At 35.7% G+C, this 19,125-nt stretch overlaps 1 protein-coding gene across 1 annotated transcript; it reads left to right on the forward strand.

Moving 5' to 3' along the window:
* The first annotated feature begins 2,895 nt into the window (after positions 1-2,895).
* Positions 2,896-18,430, forward strand: cdhr2 (cadherin related family member 2). The gene is made up of 31 exons (XM_023834613.2): positions 2,896-2,990; positions 3,781-3,848; positions 4,082-4,144; positions 4,569-4,708; positions 4,789-4,839; positions 4,924-5,013; positions 5,188-5,274; positions 5,357-5,479; positions 5,618-5,761; positions 5,873-5,948; positions 6,073-6,191; positions 6,352-6,579; positions 6,798-6,953; positions 7,241-7,402; positions 7,561-7,622; positions 8,225-8,474; positions 8,949-9,188; positions 9,789-9,858; positions 10,115-10,705; positions 11,005-11,076; positions 11,237-11,286; positions 11,891-12,039; positions 12,213-12,309; positions 12,696-12,784; positions 13,198-13,266; positions 13,551-13,689; positions 14,440-14,561; positions 16,198-16,311; positions 16,455-16,538; positions 16,926-16,971; positions 17,521-18,430. Exons 2-31 carry the CDS (start codon positions 3,803-3,805, stop codon positions 17,683-17,685), a joined length of 3,894 nt encoding a protein of 1,297 aa, XP_023690381.2. The 5' UTR covers positions 2,896-2,990; positions 3,781-3,802; the 3' UTR covers positions 17,686-18,430.
* Positions 18,431-19,125: the final 695 nt, after the last annotated feature.

Here is a 19,125-nt window from a genome sequence, read left to right on the forward strand (position 1 = left end):
TATATTGGAATTCTTTTGACATATCTCATCTTGCCTTTGAAACATACAATGACACACACACACACACACACACACACACAGACACAGACACAGATGAGAAGGAGTCTGAGTGCAACCTGCAGCATGAGGTTATTCATCCAGCACCTCAGGAGTATTTCGGGGGGGGGGGCTAGAGGCCTATCCCACTGTGCCACACACCACAGCCTTATGATAGGACACAGACACACTGAGTTTGTGCCACAGAATTTAAAGTGTTATGCTTTAGCGTTTATCTGACTGTTATCTGGTTCCACGTGTCAATGGAGGAGCGCCCTCTGCTGGCTATCTTTCACAGGACTCCTATTCAATTTAAGAACTGTAGTCTTGGGCACTAAAAGTGTATCCATCATGAGATATTCCCCTTATTACTGTTTTGTTATTATATTAATTATTTGCTTTATTTTTTAAAGTAAATATATATTTTGGTCACATTTGCAGTTCCTGGTTGTCAGTGCCAGCCAAAACCCGTTCGGTAGCCCATGCTAGCACAATTTCTCTTTGTCTTGGACAGTTTCCCATCCTGGGGGTGGGATAGAGATGTGGCACCCAATCAGAATATGGCACCCTGGGCGGCACCTGATTGGTTGACTAGCCCTGTTGGTTGTGTTCCCTTGAATAGACAATAGGGTTAAGGTCCAAACCATGAGCTATGCTCCTATGGATAAAAGCAAAGAGTTATAGGTATTACAAAACAGCTGTTGATAAAGTAGCAATAGAAAATGGCATAAACATTAAATGTTGACATATCCGCTTATGACAATTTGTACTTTGTACCTATGAATACATCATTTTTTATATTCATCTCCCCGGAGCCAGTAAGGGTCGGGTGTGTGGTTTTCCAAAATGCCGCACGCTATGCTGTTATCTGTTTTCCCCACTATGTATGGGTTTTGTTGCTGTCATGGAGAGCAAGTACCTGTTGTATGACCAGTATAACTGTCACAGTGTTCAGGCAGTGTGCTCCATTGCCTTGATGTGTTTATAGTAAAAGCGTGTGACATCCTGAACTCTTCAGCTAATTGGAATCATTTCTCTAAGAACAACAGCAGTTATGTCCTCTTGTGGCAAATCTACCAGTTCTGATCAGCAGACAACATAACTGGAAATCACACTGCAGTCTGAGCTGTACAACTCACGTATTGTCATCTGACGCTAATGAATCTTAATTGAAAGTACAGAATCTGTCATTCCTTCTCAGTTGGAAAGGCAGAAAGATTTCTAGGTTATTAAGGATGTTTATATAAAAAAAACAAACGTCACACATGAAACTGCATTCTTTTATTGACAACTTCTCTTGTGTTTCTGAGCTGTTAAATTTACACTAATTGTCTGTATTACCTGCTCCAAATAAAAGCATCATTAAAAATTATTCTACGTTAGCATTCCATTAATAGCATTAATCAAAACAATCATTTTGTTTATTCATGTTTTTTACTCTGAAGAACAACTGGGGTACTATTGAAAAGTAATCAAACTTCCTGACTAATTAAGACTGACAGGATTGGAGTGTTTTTATTGCTATGCATAGGACATAGTGGCAAATTAATTCAGCGGTATAAAGCTTCAGAGTTTCAGTTCAGTTCAGTTATATGAATTGCACTTTTATCCATTATTGTTTTTACAAGTTTTTAACTGTTTATTGATTAATTTTATCTGATTCATAGTCACAGTTATCCTGGAATCTATTGCAGGAAGCACAGAGAAAGATACTCAGATACTCAAGTGGATAAATCATTTGATTTACAGTTTAACGATTTCACATATCTGCTTAGGAGAATTTGTACTTCGTACCTATGTATACGTCATGTATATTTTGTTAAGTGTTATCCACATGGATAAAATGTGAAATAAAATGTTAATTGGAACTTGAACCTGTTACATTCTTTACATACTCAGAACCATTTGCCCCATTTTACGTGGAAATTTTTTCCATATAGTTTCGTTTCCTAGTGATGGTCTAAAGGTTCCCTTATCTGCGAAAAGGTGGAGGAAATGTGGGCGTGGCCACGGCTGGAAACAGCTACAGCAACAGCCAATAAGCTTGAATACTGCATTCATATGACAGTTCTATTTTCAATGCAGTAAGTCAAGTAAAACCAGTACTTGCAAGCTGATGTCTATTTCACCATCTCGCTTGAAGTGTTTCCTCATTTATTTGAGTAAAACAAAAATTTACATTGTTATGTTCCATATCTTTTTGGACCCTTGTGCTCATGATAAATAAAACAACTCATGTTGGATGAAAAAATGAATATGACAATTTTATAATGATATTAAATGTTTGATGGCTCATGATTTAATGAACTTTGAAAACGTGAAGGTTTTCAATGCAGTTTTAAGGTAATCAGTATATTAAGAAATGGCTGTTGCCTGGAATGGGCTTCAGACCCGGGCATAATCCTGAGCAGGTTAAATGCTTGGAAGATGGATGGATGGATGGAACTGAAGCAATGGATTTCACGCCATCATTGCCTTCACACTTCCAGAGTAGGAGTATTGTTGGATTTAGCTTAAATCCTGCCTACATCTCCTCTATGTGTCACCTCTATGATCCCATATTTTGGAAAATGGATACAATTGCTACAGTCTGATTCCAAAGGTAGAATATTGACAAAAAGTCTCACATACATTTCATACTTCGTCAGGGTTGTTCTGAACACTTCATTGAATGAGATTCACTGCATAACATGATCGTGGGTGAACTTTACCCAGTGTCCAATCTCATTTTAATTGCACTGCTGTATATCTATACTGTAAGTTTTGTAATTATAGCTTGCTTTTCTTCTCTGTGTTCCTCACTGAGTGTTAATCATTTATTTTTATAGCCTGGATATTCTCATCACCAGAGCTGATAATTGCTGTAAGCAGAGACAAAGTTCTTGTCCTGCTTGTTTCCTCATAACTAGGAATGTCTACTTACTACGAACACGCAGGGAACGCAGCTTGTTAAGGTAAGGATGCATATTTCAGATATTATCATGTTAACAAGACATTTGATTCATTAAATACTACAATAATATTCTAAACTCATTGGATGCTATATTTCGCACACATCAATAATTATATAGCTATAACAGTGAAAAGTTTTGTGGTTTCATTGAAGTACAGCAAGTAAAAATAAAATATTTTTTTGTTCTTATTATGCTCAATTATAGATTTTGATTTTAGAAAAATACAGTTTACATAGACAAAGAATTAGAAAACAATTTCTTGACATTAGATACTACAGGCTGGTCAGTGTCTGATCATGTTAATAATGAAACAATATAGCAGCTTTATGGTCATCTAAATATTCCAGTGTAACTTATTTTAATCTGTTAAACTTTAAGTGATTTCTTTGCAATATTTCGCATACAATACTGAAAATCAAATGTTATTTAATAGATGAAATATTAATGAAAATTAAAATTAATAAATGTTGAATACTTTGAAATGAATTATTGTAAAATTCAGGGCTAAATAAAATTATGTTAATAAACATTATCAGTTAATAAATACTTTAATAAGATTGATGCTATGAAGCTCATCCTTTAGTAAGTCTAATTAAAGAATTTATTAAACAACATTAAGTTAAAACATTTGGTTCAGATGTTGGTACTTTTAATGAAGTGCAGGACTCTTATATTACTTAAATGACGTTTATATGAAGTTTGCTGTCTGTAAATAGCAATAGATGACCTGCTGATACAGAACAATCTCAAATTAAGTGCAAAACAACTGAGCTCACAAGTTGTTTTTTAGCCTGTGAATAAGGACCTTTAAGATGCCAAAACCATTTTTGCTCCTGTTGGCCTCTGTGTATCTGGCTGGTGAGTATCACGCCCTACACCTCATTCTACACTTCACAATTTGACAAGCTCGTAGAATGGCCACAATTTATACAATGTAATATGTTTAAGTAGATACATTTTACACCATTCCATAAAAAAAAAATATTTCCAGACTTTTGCCATGCCTTTTTAAAATTCATTATGCATGAGAAAAAAAGTGCTCTATAAATGAATTTTTCCAATAATGTTTTTTCTGTTTTTAACCATTTAAGTTTACAGTTATGGAATTGACATTGATGTAAAACCAATTTTTTTAATGGAAGACCTCCCGCTTGGTATGTTTTAATTTTTTCCACACTTCTTTGATTATATGTTTATGCATATTAATTATTTTCATGATATTATAAATGAAACAATAATTTAATATCCAATCATCTTTGTTCCTATTTTGGTGAATTAATTGTGCTTTTTATTGACCACAGTTTAACTAAATACTTCTTAACTAAACAGCGAAGTCATTGGTGCATGCCATTAAAAATTATTACAGCAGAACTCAGTAGTCGCCATAACCATTAAATAATAATAATCACTTTTCTTTGAATCCTGGAAGAAAAATATTTTCAGCTCTGACAACATATATTACAGCAAATTTTTCGTTACACAGCTGATTCAAATGACTTAATTCACATTGCACATGTAAATCCATAGAAGCACAATTAGGCATAAATAAAGATATATTATACATTTCTTCCCATTTAGGTGCATATGCTTTTACAATTAATGCGACGGGCCCACCAGGTCAGCCATTAACTTATGCACTTGGAGGAGATGATGCATTTTACTTCAGTGTTGCACGAGACACAGGAAGCGTATCCATAAGGTCTTACTTGGACAGAGAGGTAAGTTCTTTATGGCTTGTTTAACAACCTATGCGTTTCAGTAAATGCCGCTAACAGACAGATGTACTTATTATTTTCAGGCGAAGAGAACACTTCTGTTATTGGTTGTGGTTTCTGATGGTCAAAACGAGGTACGTACAATATATGTCTCCCTATTTGTGTGTGTGTAGAATCATGTTTATGTAACTGATATATATATATTTTTTTTGGATTAGGCGAGGAGACAACTTTCTATAATTGTACGCGATGCAAATGATAATCCGCCGATATTTGATCCCCCATTGTATGACATAAATGTGCCAGAAGTAAGTGAAATATATTTATATATATATATTTTTATTTATTTATATACATCACATGAAACAAATTATTCACAAACATCTGTGAAAATATACATTATGTATAACTACAGGACTCAACAACATAGCTAATGCACTCTAAGATTACATTCTTCTTTTGTTAAACATTTTTTTCCCCAGAATACTCTACCAGGAGTACTGTTTCAAGTGACAGCCACTGATCGTGATGAAGGGGATGCAAAAACGATTGTGTACAGAATTGACAATGTAAATTGCTTTAATTTAATCATTAGCAATTATTTCATTGAAGTGCATTAAGGTGGCTGATTGATTATATTATTTTGTGTAGGTTATACCAAGTACGGGCAACGACCTCTTTTCAATTAATGAAATCACTGGTAATGTCAGTCTTATGGGATCTTTAAATTACACAAGCAAAAGCACTTTTTACCAGTTAAAAATCAACGCATCGGTAAGTGTAACATTTGTGGTTTTTTCCTCATTGTTTTCTGTTTATTGTGTGATTGATCTTCAAACTTTGTACACTATGTAATAAATACACAAAATTAAAAAAGTGAAATACTATGAACGTTATTTTTACTACTTGAAGGACAAAGGTGGCCCACTTAACGGAGAATTCGTTATCCAGTCCAGTACAGTTTTTGCCTCCATTAATGTCATTGATGTTCCTGATCTTGATCCACAATTTATAAACCTTCCATATGTAGCCACTGTTGATGAAAACACACCTGTGGTAAGTGTTAATGATGAATTATTTGGCTCATTATATATGGAAAAATGTTTTCTATATGTGTACATTTGTAGTCATGTTATTACAGCTGTGCAGTTTCTCTTGAACTTTTAGGGAATCTCTGTAATCGAAGTCTTGGCTATAGATCCTGACATGGGAGTCAATGCCAACATTGTCTATACAATTCAAAGTAAGAGTTACTCTCTATTCTTTTATTTAAAAAAACAAAAACTTGCATGTTACTTTTGTATTACTCATTTTGTGACTGAAACAATACAATAATTTAAAACACCCAACCTGTTATTCTATTATAGGTACCAATGTGCCCGATTTATTTGAGATTAATGAAATTACTGGATTAATATCAGTCAAAATGGTTTTTGATAGAGAGGAACTATTGGACATTGATGACATTGTTACACTGAAAGTTATGGTAAGTGGCAAGTTACATACTTTTGGTCTACTGGAATAGGTACATGTACATGTTCAAGGACAAAAAAAGGTATATAAAAGCATCATATTAGGTATACTACTTATGTGATAAGGAAAGATTGTTTTCTTATGCTAATTGTGAGCTTTCTGCTTTTTTCTAGGCTATGGAAACTGAAGAAAATGTTCATGGAAATTTTCCCAGCACCACGACAGATGTGAAGATCACTATTGGTGATGTTAATGACAACAAGCCTAAGTTTTATTATTGTGATGCCACACAATGTGATTTAAATACACAAGCAAGTGATTTCAGTGGCGACATCGATGAACACTCATTTGTGGGCGCCTCTGTAAACGGTTTAAATATTTTAGCAATGGATCTGGACCAGGTAAGGCTTTGATTATTTTTCTCTTATTGTAAAAAAGTTGTATTCTTGTTAAACATATTTAATGCATAGATGCACAAAAACAGCTGTAGTCTTGCTGTCTTTTTTTCGTGCACATTACCATGTAGCAATGTTAAAACTTACAGTAATGACATGAAATGCAAATAAGTGCTCAAGTAACATAAGGAAGACTTTCGAATCCAGTGTGTTTTTTTATTCAGGGACAAAATGCCAAGTTCACGTTGCACTTAGAAGGTCCAGACAAAGACGCCTTTCAGGTGTCGCCTTCCGCCGGCATCTCAAAAGCTGAAGTACAAATTCAGGTCAAAAACCAACAAGATGTCGACTACGAAGAAAAGAAATTTATGATAGTGGAGGTAAAGATGCATAGTTGCATGGGGTGTTTTATAAAGCAATCTGACTGATTTACTTGACCTAAAAGTTCAGGTGTTAAAACGTTAAGTATAAATGCATTGCAAGCAACATAGCACCTGTTCTGTTTGGATCAGGGACATGAATGGAACTTAATTCCTAATCATATGTATGGAAATATTTTTTCAGCAAATTTTTCACGAAATACTTGTTGTTAGCAGGTTTTTGCTTAAATAAGCACATGAGTTTTGCTACGAAAATAGACGGGGAAATATATTTGTTGCCTCTACAGGTTGTTGCCACTGAAGATTCCACAAGTGACAGCTTTTCCACAGCCACTGTCACCATCCAGATCAATGACATTAATGACAACTTTCCAACTTTCAAGCAGGACACCTATGAAATAGCAGTGAAGGAACACAGTCCAATAGGCACAATCATAGCCACCATTACAGTATGGCTTTTTCATTTAAATGTGTTTTCTTTTTTGTTTAAGACTAGCTCATTTGGAAACTAGTTTGGCAGTAGCAATTAATGTTGAAGTTCAAAAAAAGAGTGTAGTTCATCAACCAGACACTGACATCAACAAAGACATTTAAATTCTAATTTCAGGCTACAGATCCAGACACAGAAGATAAGGACAACATCACTTATACTCTTCTACCTGCTAACATGTAAGTCCGCACTCAGGGATCACTGTAAATGGAACATGAAGGTGCTATGATATGATATTGTAGGACTGAAAAACATATCTTCAGTAGCCATTCTGATGTGCACAATTTTCATATATTTCAGTATTTTTGGATGATGTGGTCCAGTTTTAAAACACTGTTTAAGATAAAACGTTATGCATGTTATTTTCTTCCCTGAATCAATTTAATTGCACAGACATAAACCATGTAAGGTATGTTTCACTGATTCCAGGGGGAAATTTGTTTGCAAACACCATTGAGGAATATATACAGACACAAAAAATGAAAACAAACAACATAAAAGGAAAATACAGTCAAGATATTATGCTACATAAATAATGACTGAACTACGTGAAGAAACATTTCCCTTTACTCAATTAATAAAATTTAAAATGTTGATTTGATAATATGAATTCATTTCAAAGGACAAATAAATACTTGAATATAGATAATGCAATATACTAACTAATATAAAATTGTATTTAATATGAATTATTAAATGTTTTTGTATATTAATTTATCATTTAAAAAATTATTGTGGGACAACAGAATTTATATAATTATACTGTTTTTCTATTTTTCAGATTGAATTATTTTGATGTTTACCCAAGTAATGGGAGCATTAAAGTGGTTGATGATGAAAAAATTGACCGTGAGATCACTTCCTTTTTTTATGCCACTCTAAAAGCGACGGACACCAAAGAAAAGGTTGGAACGACAACCCTAGAGATAACACTCTTAGACATAAATGACAAAGTACCAAATATTACCAGGGAGTCATATTACGAGTTTGTGAAGGAAGGACCAAATCAGCAACTGAGATTCAAAGTCCAGGTGAGTTCATGTTGGAAGAGGTTAGAGTCCTGCTTTGGTCCAGTGTCTACGTGGCTGGTGCTTCAGTGTAACCTGTTTATGGGGGGCAGTGTGTCATCCAGGGGGTTAGAACTCTGCACCTGTAGTAGGAAAGTCATCGGTTCAAAATCTCATAACTGGCAGAATGGTACCAATGGGTTTCATGAACAGCGCCCATAACGTCAATGGGCTTCAGGGCTGCCAAATGCTGACCAACCCCATTTTTGACCCCCAAAACTGCCTGTCAACAAAAGATTGTACATGCGTCATGTGTCTCAAGGAGAGGAAGATGAGACCGGCAAAAATGTAAATGCTACCAACAGAATACTTTTAACAAACCTTTATGTCCCAGTACTACATTGCTATACTATTGAAAGATATAAATATACATAAAGATGTAATCTATTAATTCAGAATTCCATCCAATGAATTTGTACCGTATCTCTTGCTTTGCAGGCCATTGATCAAGACGAACCAGAAACAAAGAACAGCAGGATCCAATACAGAATTGAAGAAAGCATGTTCAGCGACAATTTTACCATAAACATAGACACAGGAGAGTTAGAAAAGAAAGACCAGTTAGACAGAGAAGCAATAAACGCGTCACTCAATGGGGATATTGTGTTAAACGTAACAGCTACTGACATGGGGGAGCCACCTAGAGGCACATGGGTCAAAGTCACAGTCAATGTGCAGGTGAGGCTTTTTAACCCTTTCAGGCTCAAATTGAGTTTTTGTTGCTAAAGGACAACCAAGACCTGCAGTGGTACTTTTGAGTAAAAAAAACTCATAAATTATGTATCTGGGGTAATAAGGTAGTTAGTTTTTAACTGTTGCAAATCAGCAACGCCTGCCTTGAGAGGGTTAAAATAACATCGCAGAAAACTTTTACAATTTTGGCTCAAAATGGCCAAAAACTGAGCAATTTATTGGTTGACTACCACAATGTATACCATTAGTGTACAACATTCTCATATGTCCACCGTACTTAATATTTTTAAATATAAATTAACCAGGGAAATTATGTCCCACTTGAATGATATTTTCTCTAGGGAGGAATATCTTTTTTCTCTCCCCCCACGGGTAGGGTGGGGCCCCAGGAATTATATTAGCCAGTCTCACTAACCAGTCCATCCCAAGATTTAAGGATCAAGACCGTGTCATGTGTGTGTGTCCAGATCATATAATGATATCAATGAAATAATGAAAGAATAGCAAAGTAATAGCAGAAGAATATTCTTTATAAATATGTAAATACTTGATATACAGTTTCTTACTTCTGTTTTCTACTTACAGGACATCAATGACAATACACCTCATTTTAGGGATCCTTCTTATGAATTCTTTGTCAAAGAAAGTAATAAGGGTAAGTAATCATTTTCTATTTGAACTAAATAATGGAAATACTACATACAGTCTAAATGGTGTTTTAGCTATATTAGTATTAGTATATAGTATTATTAGTATTGAAGCTTTCCAGAATAATTAGACAGAGAAGTATCACTGTGGGCCTATTATAAAGGTGGTAACAAGGATTTTCAACATAGTGTGCTTTATCACATAGTGAGGGGTGACACAAATGAGCAAAATTGTCATTATGTTTTTTTATTATTTGTCTCCAGGGTCATTTGTGGGCTCAGTGTTTGCTGACGATGCCGACCAAACAGAGATTAACAATCGCATCTCTTTCCGTATCATTGATGGCAGCTTTGGCAACTTCATTATCATCTCCTCCGCAGAAGACACTGGGGGTTTTATTGGTAACATGTCTGTGGACCCAGATGTTGAGCTGGATTATGAGCAGGGGCAAAGGTTATACACTCTAACAATTGAGGCCACAGATCTGGGGCAGAGAAAGGATACAGTAAAAGTGAAGGTGAATGTGCTGGATGTAAATGACGAGCGGCCGACGTTGCCAAAAGATTTGACGTGGCATGTAGCTGAGAATACCACTGGTCTGGGGGTGGTGGGTAAAATCGCAGGGGGGGATCTGGACAGTAACCACTCCCTGGTCTATGAGCTCATCTCCACGCGCTGTTACTGCAATGCAACCATGGGTCCATGTGATGAGGAATGGTTCGTAGTGGAGCCCACAGGTGCTGTCATGGTCAACGAGGAATTCCAGGTTGACTATGAGAAGTGTACTCAAGTTCTGCTGGAAGTCCAGGTGGAGGACATTTTCACAGAGAAAGGGGAGAATACCAGTCTTCCAGGTTAGCGATGCTCTTCAGGGGAAAGGTTAATCACTCATTTTAAATGGATGAATGAATGAATGAATGAATGATAATTAGTTAAATCTTCTGCAATATCATTAAAAAGAGGCTCACCCTCACATTGACAAATAAGTAAAATAATTGTATTATATTATTAGAAAATGGGGACATTAATTTACAGATGCTATAATTTAAACTTCTTTATTGATTAAATGGGAAACTACTGTTACAAGTATTTATTATATGTAATCTTATTATTGACTTATTGCTAACATTTTTTATCGCTAACTTTTTTTAAGCAATTGTGACAATCAATATTGATGACATCAATGACAACATTCCCATCTTCATAACCCCCGATGGAGTATTTGGTAAACTCATTTATTTTATACTGTTATTTTGAAATATATATTTTTTCTAGATTAGTAAATATTTTCATGCTAGCTGTATCCTGATCATATTCATTTGAAGGTAGTAATTATTTTTCAGTAAATTTTATATACTACTTATACATCATTTTCTCCATTTAAGTTGTTGTTTCTGAAGATACCGAGAAGGATAAGAGTGTTGCTTTTGTCTCTGTAAGTAATTAGCTTTTTTATTATTTAGAAGGTGCACATTTAAACTCTGATCACACCAGAGACTGCTGCAAATGCAACCAAATGCAATAATTCTTGTTTAATTAGGAAAATCGTTTTCAAACACAATTACATATATAATTGTTGACAATTTCCATATATTTCCATATATGAGTAACTTTCTCTTACTGATAGGCAAATCAGGTATTCCATAAAAGATAAAAAAAAATAATTGTGTTCTAATATGGACACAAAGTGAAAACCATTCTTTTGAATCAGTGAACGGTATTCAGTTAATTAAATAGTCAAAAGCTCCATTTGTTCTGAATAGATTTCCAAGTAGACCTTAGCCTATGTAGTTATAATGGTGTCCCTACTAACTATTTCATAAATGTTCCAGTATCTGTTGCTGAGAGAAATTGTTGACTAGGCTGCTTATTCTTGAATTAAAGTGATACATTTCTGTGTTTTTTCACACACCTATTGACTGCTAACATTGTTTCCTTTGTATAAAGTGGTGAGAACGCATTTGCTACTATGTATAATGAGTTTAATAACTAACATCAATACTGAGAATCTACTCAATTTGTCTCCCCACTTAACAAAGGCTTTTGACCTGGATTCTGGAGACAATAAGGTCATCACATTTGACATATTATCAGTGAAGTTTGTTGATACTAATAATAATGAGGTACCTATGGATGTATTTTATGCTGAAACCACTGCAAAGCTAGACTACTATGAAGGAACCATCAGGTAAAAATGAACGATAATTCACTTGAATTTATGTTTTTTGAATAATGAGATGTTGCAGTATTTCTTTGGCTTTGTAGTCTTATATTACTAAATTAGTTTATGTGCTTCAATTATATGATCAGAAATTTATGTTTAACAGAATTCCTATTAAAATGTATACAATTAATTTTCAGGTGCCTTGGCAGTCTTGACGGTAACTTGAAAGGAAAATACTCAATAACAGTAATAGCAAGAAACAAAGGGGATGCATCAGCAACAATTCAGATAGCGGTATATATTTTAATTTCACAAACCCCTGATGTTAATCAACACTTACCTTGGTTTTCATACACTTACCAAAGAATAACAATATATGTACTGTATATGAAGTACTAAATACTATTTATATTAGCCATGGTTGTACATTTCTTACTAAATACATTATCCATATTTGGATTTTCCCATATAAAATGACAATACACACATGAACACAAATACAAAGTCTTCCTACAAAATCCCATAGCTATTTTATGTTTTCTATAAATATAGATTTCTCAATTTCTACACTAACATTGTCAAAATGCAGTATTGTTTTTTTGTATTGAAATACAAGTACAATAAAGCAGGAATACCTTAATGATTTTTTAACATGTTCAATGTATGCCTCCATTTGGCAGATTTACACAATTGACAAATCTTATCGCGTCGGCCTCCGTTTTGAAACTTCAGTTGCAGAGGTCGAATCAAACTTGGACCAAATTAAAGGGTACGATTTATACGATGCTTGAATGTGTGTCATAGAAAGGGTTTACATTAAACTATGTGCTTCAGAGAAATTAAAACCGTCCTCTCAAAGAAGGTTTCAACGTGAAAGGGATGCTGTAGAAAACGTAATCATGTAGTGCCCTCTGCTGGAGAAAGGAAACAGCAGTGGCACGTATTGAACCAGTGCTGTTGAAAGCAGGGTGCCTACAGTTAATGGCGTAAGAGAGGTTTTGGGGGGAACAGAACTTAATTTAAATACAAAGGTCTATTAAATTGGGGATGTATGAAGCCCCCCCCCCCCCATTAGACTGAACATTGTATTAATTTGCTGAGCAGTAACTCTTAGTGATTTTTATTGTGATTTTATATGTCATGATACAAGACTAACAACATTGATTTCATGTCATGCTTCAGAGCTCTTGCAGCAGCAACTGAAGCAACGGTTCGTATATTGGAGGTTGTGGCAGAAAACACAGAGCAAAGGTAAAATATGTCATATATACATTGATATGTATAATACATGTCATTTTACTATATTGCAGTACATTCTAAATACAATAAATGTAATAAATATAACATTGATTTGATTTCTTTAACATTTCTGCCCTCTGAAATTCCATTATTTCCAAAAACAACTGAAGTAACTGCACAATAAGAGTTGCCAAAAAAACACAGGAGGAAGGTATCTGGATAATTGTCTAGATGGATTTAGAAAGACAATATGAATTATTGCAATGCCCAGTTAATTAGAATGGATTATTTTTCAGAGCCTCAGAAGTGACTATTTTGGGAACATATTTTATATATACCAACGGAAGCGCCATGGATTCAAACAGCGTTGAAAGGAGATTGCAAGAAGACCTATATCATGCTAACATACTGCGGAAATACGGCCTCACATACATTGTAAGTACATTCCAATAATTCAAAATTCAAAATTTCAATCTGCCTTGTTTATTGGCTTTTACATTATAGACTAAACAGTACATGTACTCATGGAGGGAAATGCAGTCATCCAATCATCCCCATCTGGGACTAGGGGGCAACTTGTAGTACCAGGCAGGTAGCCCCCTGCATGAGCTGGACAGACACACACACACATTCACACTGTACGGGCAATTTAGACACCAATTCATTTAACTGTCTTTGAACTTTGGGAAGACATGAGTGTCTAGAGGAAATCCAACCCTGGAGAAGTGAAGAACCAGTCTGCAGTCATGCAGCCATAGTTGTGTTCTTTAAAAAGATATTAAAAAGGTTAATAACCAAATCAAATAAATAACATTTTAATTTTCTGTTTTGACACTCCAATTAAACCATTTAAAAACTTAATATCATCAGATAATATGATGCATAATAGATACAATATTATGATGCATAAGATACAATATGACTGAAAACAAAAATATTTTCATTATCCAAAGATTTTATTATTCAATCATGGTAAAAGAATACTGTACGTAAATTTAATCCTAATTTTCAAAAACAAATTCATGAAGTATAATAAAATTGGAATAAATCTTATCTTTTACTGTAGTTAAATTTTACATAAACACAGCAGCAGTAGCAGCAACAACAACAACAAACAACGATAATCATCATCATCATCATCATCATCATCATTACCATCATCATCCTTCTTATCCTCTGTTCCAGGTATCAGGACTAACCCAAGAGAAAGAAATTGATCCTGTGTTTGTTATACTTCTGGGTTTAGTGGCGGCTCTTGTAATAAGTCTGGCTATCATGATAACATCACTTGTCTGCACCCGGAAGAGGTTAGTGGTTTACAGATCCTCCTGTTTGGAACCTAGCTTTGATAAAGACTTCCTGGGACTCCTGTGGAAGCTGAAATATTGTTGAAGAATTGCTGGTTCAAAAGGTTTTGATGACAGTAATGTCAGAATATAGTGGCATTGTGTAATTTTTTTATTGATTGGTAATATCCATGAATAATGGGATTCCAATCTGATGCAATATTCCATCCATCCATCCATTATCCGGCCTCATTCCAGGTTCGGGTTGCGAGGGCAGCAGTCTAAGCAGGGATGCCCTGACCTCCCTCTCCCCAGTCACCTCCTCCAGCTCCTCCGGGGGATCCCAAGGCGTTCCCAGGCCAGCCCAGAGATATAATCTCTCCAGTATGTCCTGGGTCTGCCCTGGGGTCTCCTACCGGTTGGACCTGTCTGAACCCCCCCCCCCCCGAACCAGCCTAACTGGTTCCTTTTGATGCAGAGGAGCAGCTGGTCTACTTTGAGTCCATCCCGAATGTCCTCGCTCTAAGGCATTCTTTCACTCAGAACCTAAAGCTCGTGACCATAGGTGAGGACAGGAACGTAGATTGACCAGGAAATGGAAAGCCTTGCCTTCAGGCACTAATGAACACCCTTAATTTCAAACATGGTGTTCGTTATGGGCAAACTGTGGTTAGCACAGAAGTCCGATAACTGATCACCGCTCAGATTCTGATCGGGCAGGCCGTGCTCCCAGTAACACCCTTCTAGGATTCACTGTCATTACCCATGTGAGCAGTAAAGTCCCCTAGCAGAACAATGGAATCCCTAGATGTGGCACCTTCCAGCACCATCCAAGTTATTCAAGAAGGCTGGACACTCTGAAGAGGTGTTCAGCACATATGTGCAGACAGGAGTCACAGCCCGTCCCCTGACTCGAAGTCGAAGGGACGCAACCCTCTCATTCACCGGGGTGGACTCTACAACATGCTGGTACTGTGCCAGGGGTATAAGTAGACCCACTCCTGCCCGGCAGCTCCACAGTGGAATACAGTCTAGCCCCCATCCAGGAGTTTGGTTCCAGAGCTTGAGGTTCGCATCCCTGAGGTGGTTTGTCATGTGGTGCATGCTCCTTACGCACTGTAATCAGTGCATGGTCCTTACGCACTGTAATCAGTGCATGCTCCTTGCGCACTGTAATCAGTGCATGCTCCTTACGCACTGTAATCAGGGCATGCTCCTTACGCACTGTAATCAGTGCATGCTCCTTACGCACTGTAATCAGTGCATGCTCCTTACGCACTGTAATCAGTGCATGCTCCTTACCTCTCCTCTACAAAAATGGCACAATGAAAACATGGAAGACAAATTAGTGACCAAGTAGCAAAAGTATTTAATGAGTTTGCACTGAAAGCAAGCTTGTACTAATGTAAGGAAAACAAGTCAGAACACAAGAAGTCACAAGAAAACGTGGGAAAGTGACGACACTGTTTCTGGAGTTCATTGTTTATCAGCTTAATGAAAGCCAGTTAACAGTATAAAAGTTATAATATAAAAAATACATTGATTCTGTTTACAGTATGTTCAGATCAGTTTGCTTTAGAATGAATTTTTATAGGTTGTTAAATACTGTGGAATGTAGCAGCAATATTTAATTGAGCACGATACTGTGTTATTGTAGCTTCCAGCGGAAGCTAAAGGCAGCCAAGGCCATGAACACTGCAACAATGCTGACAACAGAGAATCGCAAAACTGGCGCAGTGGTCCCGGGTACAAACAAATACACAATGGAGGGGTGAGTCCCAAAACGTTCCGTTTCCAACCTTCACTCGGGCGTGTTCAGTTGAATACACCTGATGTGATTCATTTAGAATGAAGATTCATATAGTACCCGGAGCTTAGACTCACAGGCTTGTGTTCTTACTGATTCAATTTCAGGGCCAACCCTGTGCTGAATCTGAATATTGACACAGCCACAGACTTGGGCTTTGACGAAGACAGTTCCAGTGATGACATAGTTAGGTAAGACAGTACAAGACAGTGCTATTTACCCCATTACTGTCACCAGTCTATCATGAAATGATTGAAATTGTATTCCCCTTCTGAAGAGATGTTTCTTGCTTGTTCAATGTAGTTCTATATATTCTGTTCAATAATATTATATTATTTTATTCTTTAGATTTTTAAATGCCTAATATAAAACAGGAATTTGTCAGCCTGTTGAAGACATTGTACAGATTTGTGCTGTGTGCTTTATTTTTTCGATTTCTCTATGGGTGACAGGTTGTTCGGTTTACAGTAGGTGAATCATTAATTTGTTGGTTTACAGAAATTTTTCAGCAATATTCTGCTGTTTGTTGTGACTATGTCTATATGAAATTTAAACATGATGTTGTATTTCTGTTTTAGCATGAATTCCTTGGACTATAACCAGTCAGATAATGGGCCGATGACGGTAAATATTTCTTGAAACGAGTTCTGATAAATTCATTCTTTTCTCCTGCACTCTTGTTTAATATATAAGGATGATAATATTTAATTGCTTTCTGCAAGCAGTTACGATAATATAAAACAATAAGGTATGAAGAATAATGTCTGTGGATGTCCTTTCAAATATGTAGGTTTTAGATATGCTTTGCTTTTTAGTTAAGACCCTGAGAATGTCTTGCATTGATCCCAAAGACTATGATGCATTGTATTTTTATTTAGCATTTTTTAGCAAGCCAAGTTAAGTGCTCATAAGTGCAAATGTCTTTATAATAGAACTTAATTACCATGCCCTTGCAATTGTTCAGCTGATATGTAACTTTGAGCTCGTTTACATAACATTTCTAATTTGATTTATGAATTCCAGGCCGATATTTAGTCTTTTCCTGAGCTTTTAAAATTTGAAAAGAATTTGAAAAGTAACTACGGGTTTTCAACTAATTCACAGCTGTAAAATTTAAGCTACTGTAGATCACAGAGGAATTTCAGACTTTTATCTGCTTTTGTATTTTGTTAGATAATCCAGGAAGAGGAGGAGGAAGATGAGACTTCAATTGGCGAACAAGTGTATCACACGTCCATTGAGCCACTTGGGGCTGCACTGGCACAACGGGACAAAAAAAAGGATTCAGGAATGCAGTGGGGCTACGACAACCCATCGCTGAGCACCACAGACTTATGAGTATTGCATAAGGAATACAATGCTACTTAAATGCTACAAAGTTACTTTTTAATATGAAAATTCAAGAAAGCAAATGAAACTGTTGTATAAGAATACAAATGTCATTGTCAAATGCCAGAATGTAGCAGTTTTAAGAACTAGAAACAAAAGTTAAATGTTCCCCTCTTCTATAGCAGTGAATCAGTATCAATAAATCATTTGCTGCTTACACATTCGTTAAGGTTGTGTCAATTGTTATACTATTAGATTCTACAAGCCTCTTAAAAATGCACCATAGTCCATTCTTCTTATTATTATTATTTTAAATTTAGAAAAAATACAGTTGTTGACAAATTGTTGGGGTATGAATGTTGATATATGTTGACGTGTGTGATAAGGTGCACAGCCAGAACTCATGGGGTTGGATCCAAAAAATGGTCTGTGAGGGTGGGGGCTCGTCCTTAATGCGTGTCTGTCTATAAAGCAAAGGTTTATCCACAATTCAAATAACCAAAACTCACCAAATTTTCAACCAATTTAGTTTGTTACGAATGTCAGACATGTATTCATGATACAAAACACTTGGTCAAATTAAAAATGAAGGTTTTCATATTTAAAATCTAATGTAGATTTTAAGTAGTGCTTCTTTTCCAAATGAACTTACTATTTTTTTTCTAAGGATATTCTATTTACATACTGCGTGTAAAATGGCTACCATGGTGAAATTTTATGATTTTTTAAATAAATGTTAATTCATCTTCAGTGTATACAGTGTACTATGTAGTAAAAATAAACTGAATTGTTAATCCCTGTTTTGTTTCATTATTTCTTTCATTAGAAGACCCATAAGCAGCACAACTTTTTATGGGGTATATAAGTACTGGCCAGAACATCGTCACAAGATGGCAGTGGAATTTATGCATCCTGACAAGCCCCAATTTGAGAGAATATTCAGACATACTTTGGGCACCACAATCAAATGTAGTCAACCCATTTAGTTTTGAACATCTGGCTGTATGAGAATTACTTTACATAGTAGTTTAACTTCTACCTGACCCAATAAAAAGTGCAAAAAAGTGTTACAAAGTCTACAACAGATTTGCTCTTCAATTGAGCTGTAGAGATGTTCAGTTTCACATGTTTTGGTGCATCATCTTCTCCCTCAACCTTATCCATAGCTGTCACCATTTTGTCTTTGATTTCACAACTATTTTACTCTGCTATTCCTATTTTACTATATATGTTTTTTCACCAACAGGGGTCACTAGCCTTTTGTGTTCTGCAAAGCTTCAAATAATCACATTTGAATTTAAAGCTTCATTTTCCCATCACAAACTATAGCAGTACAACAGCAAACAAAGAGCAACAGCTACACACACACACAAACCAAATGGGGAACAGTGTAAGGACAGGCACTTAAATACACTTAGCAAGGGCTTCAACAAGAAACATGTGTGAACA

This window comes from Paramormyrops kingsleyae, chromosome 10 (assembly GCF_048594095.1).
Source record: "Paramormyrops kingsleyae isolate MSU_618 chromosome 10, PKINGS_0.4, whole genome shotgun sequence".
NCBI lineage: Eukaryota > Metazoa > Chordata > Actinopteri > Osteoglossiformes > Mormyridae > Paramormyrops > Paramormyrops kingsleyae.

Coding starts and splice junctions, on each gene's coding strand:
- cdhr2 (XM_023834613.2), top strand. CDS start 3,803: ATGCCAAAACCATTTTTGCTCCTGTTGGCCTCTGTGTATCTGGCTG. Junction 9,189..9,788: donor AAGTCACAGTCAATGTGCAG/GTGAGGCTTTTT, acceptor TTCTACTTACAG/GACATCAATGACAATACACC. Junction 12,310..12,695: donor CAGCAACAATTCAGATAGCG/GTATATATTTTA, acceptor TCCATTTGGCAG/ATTTACACAATTGACAAATC.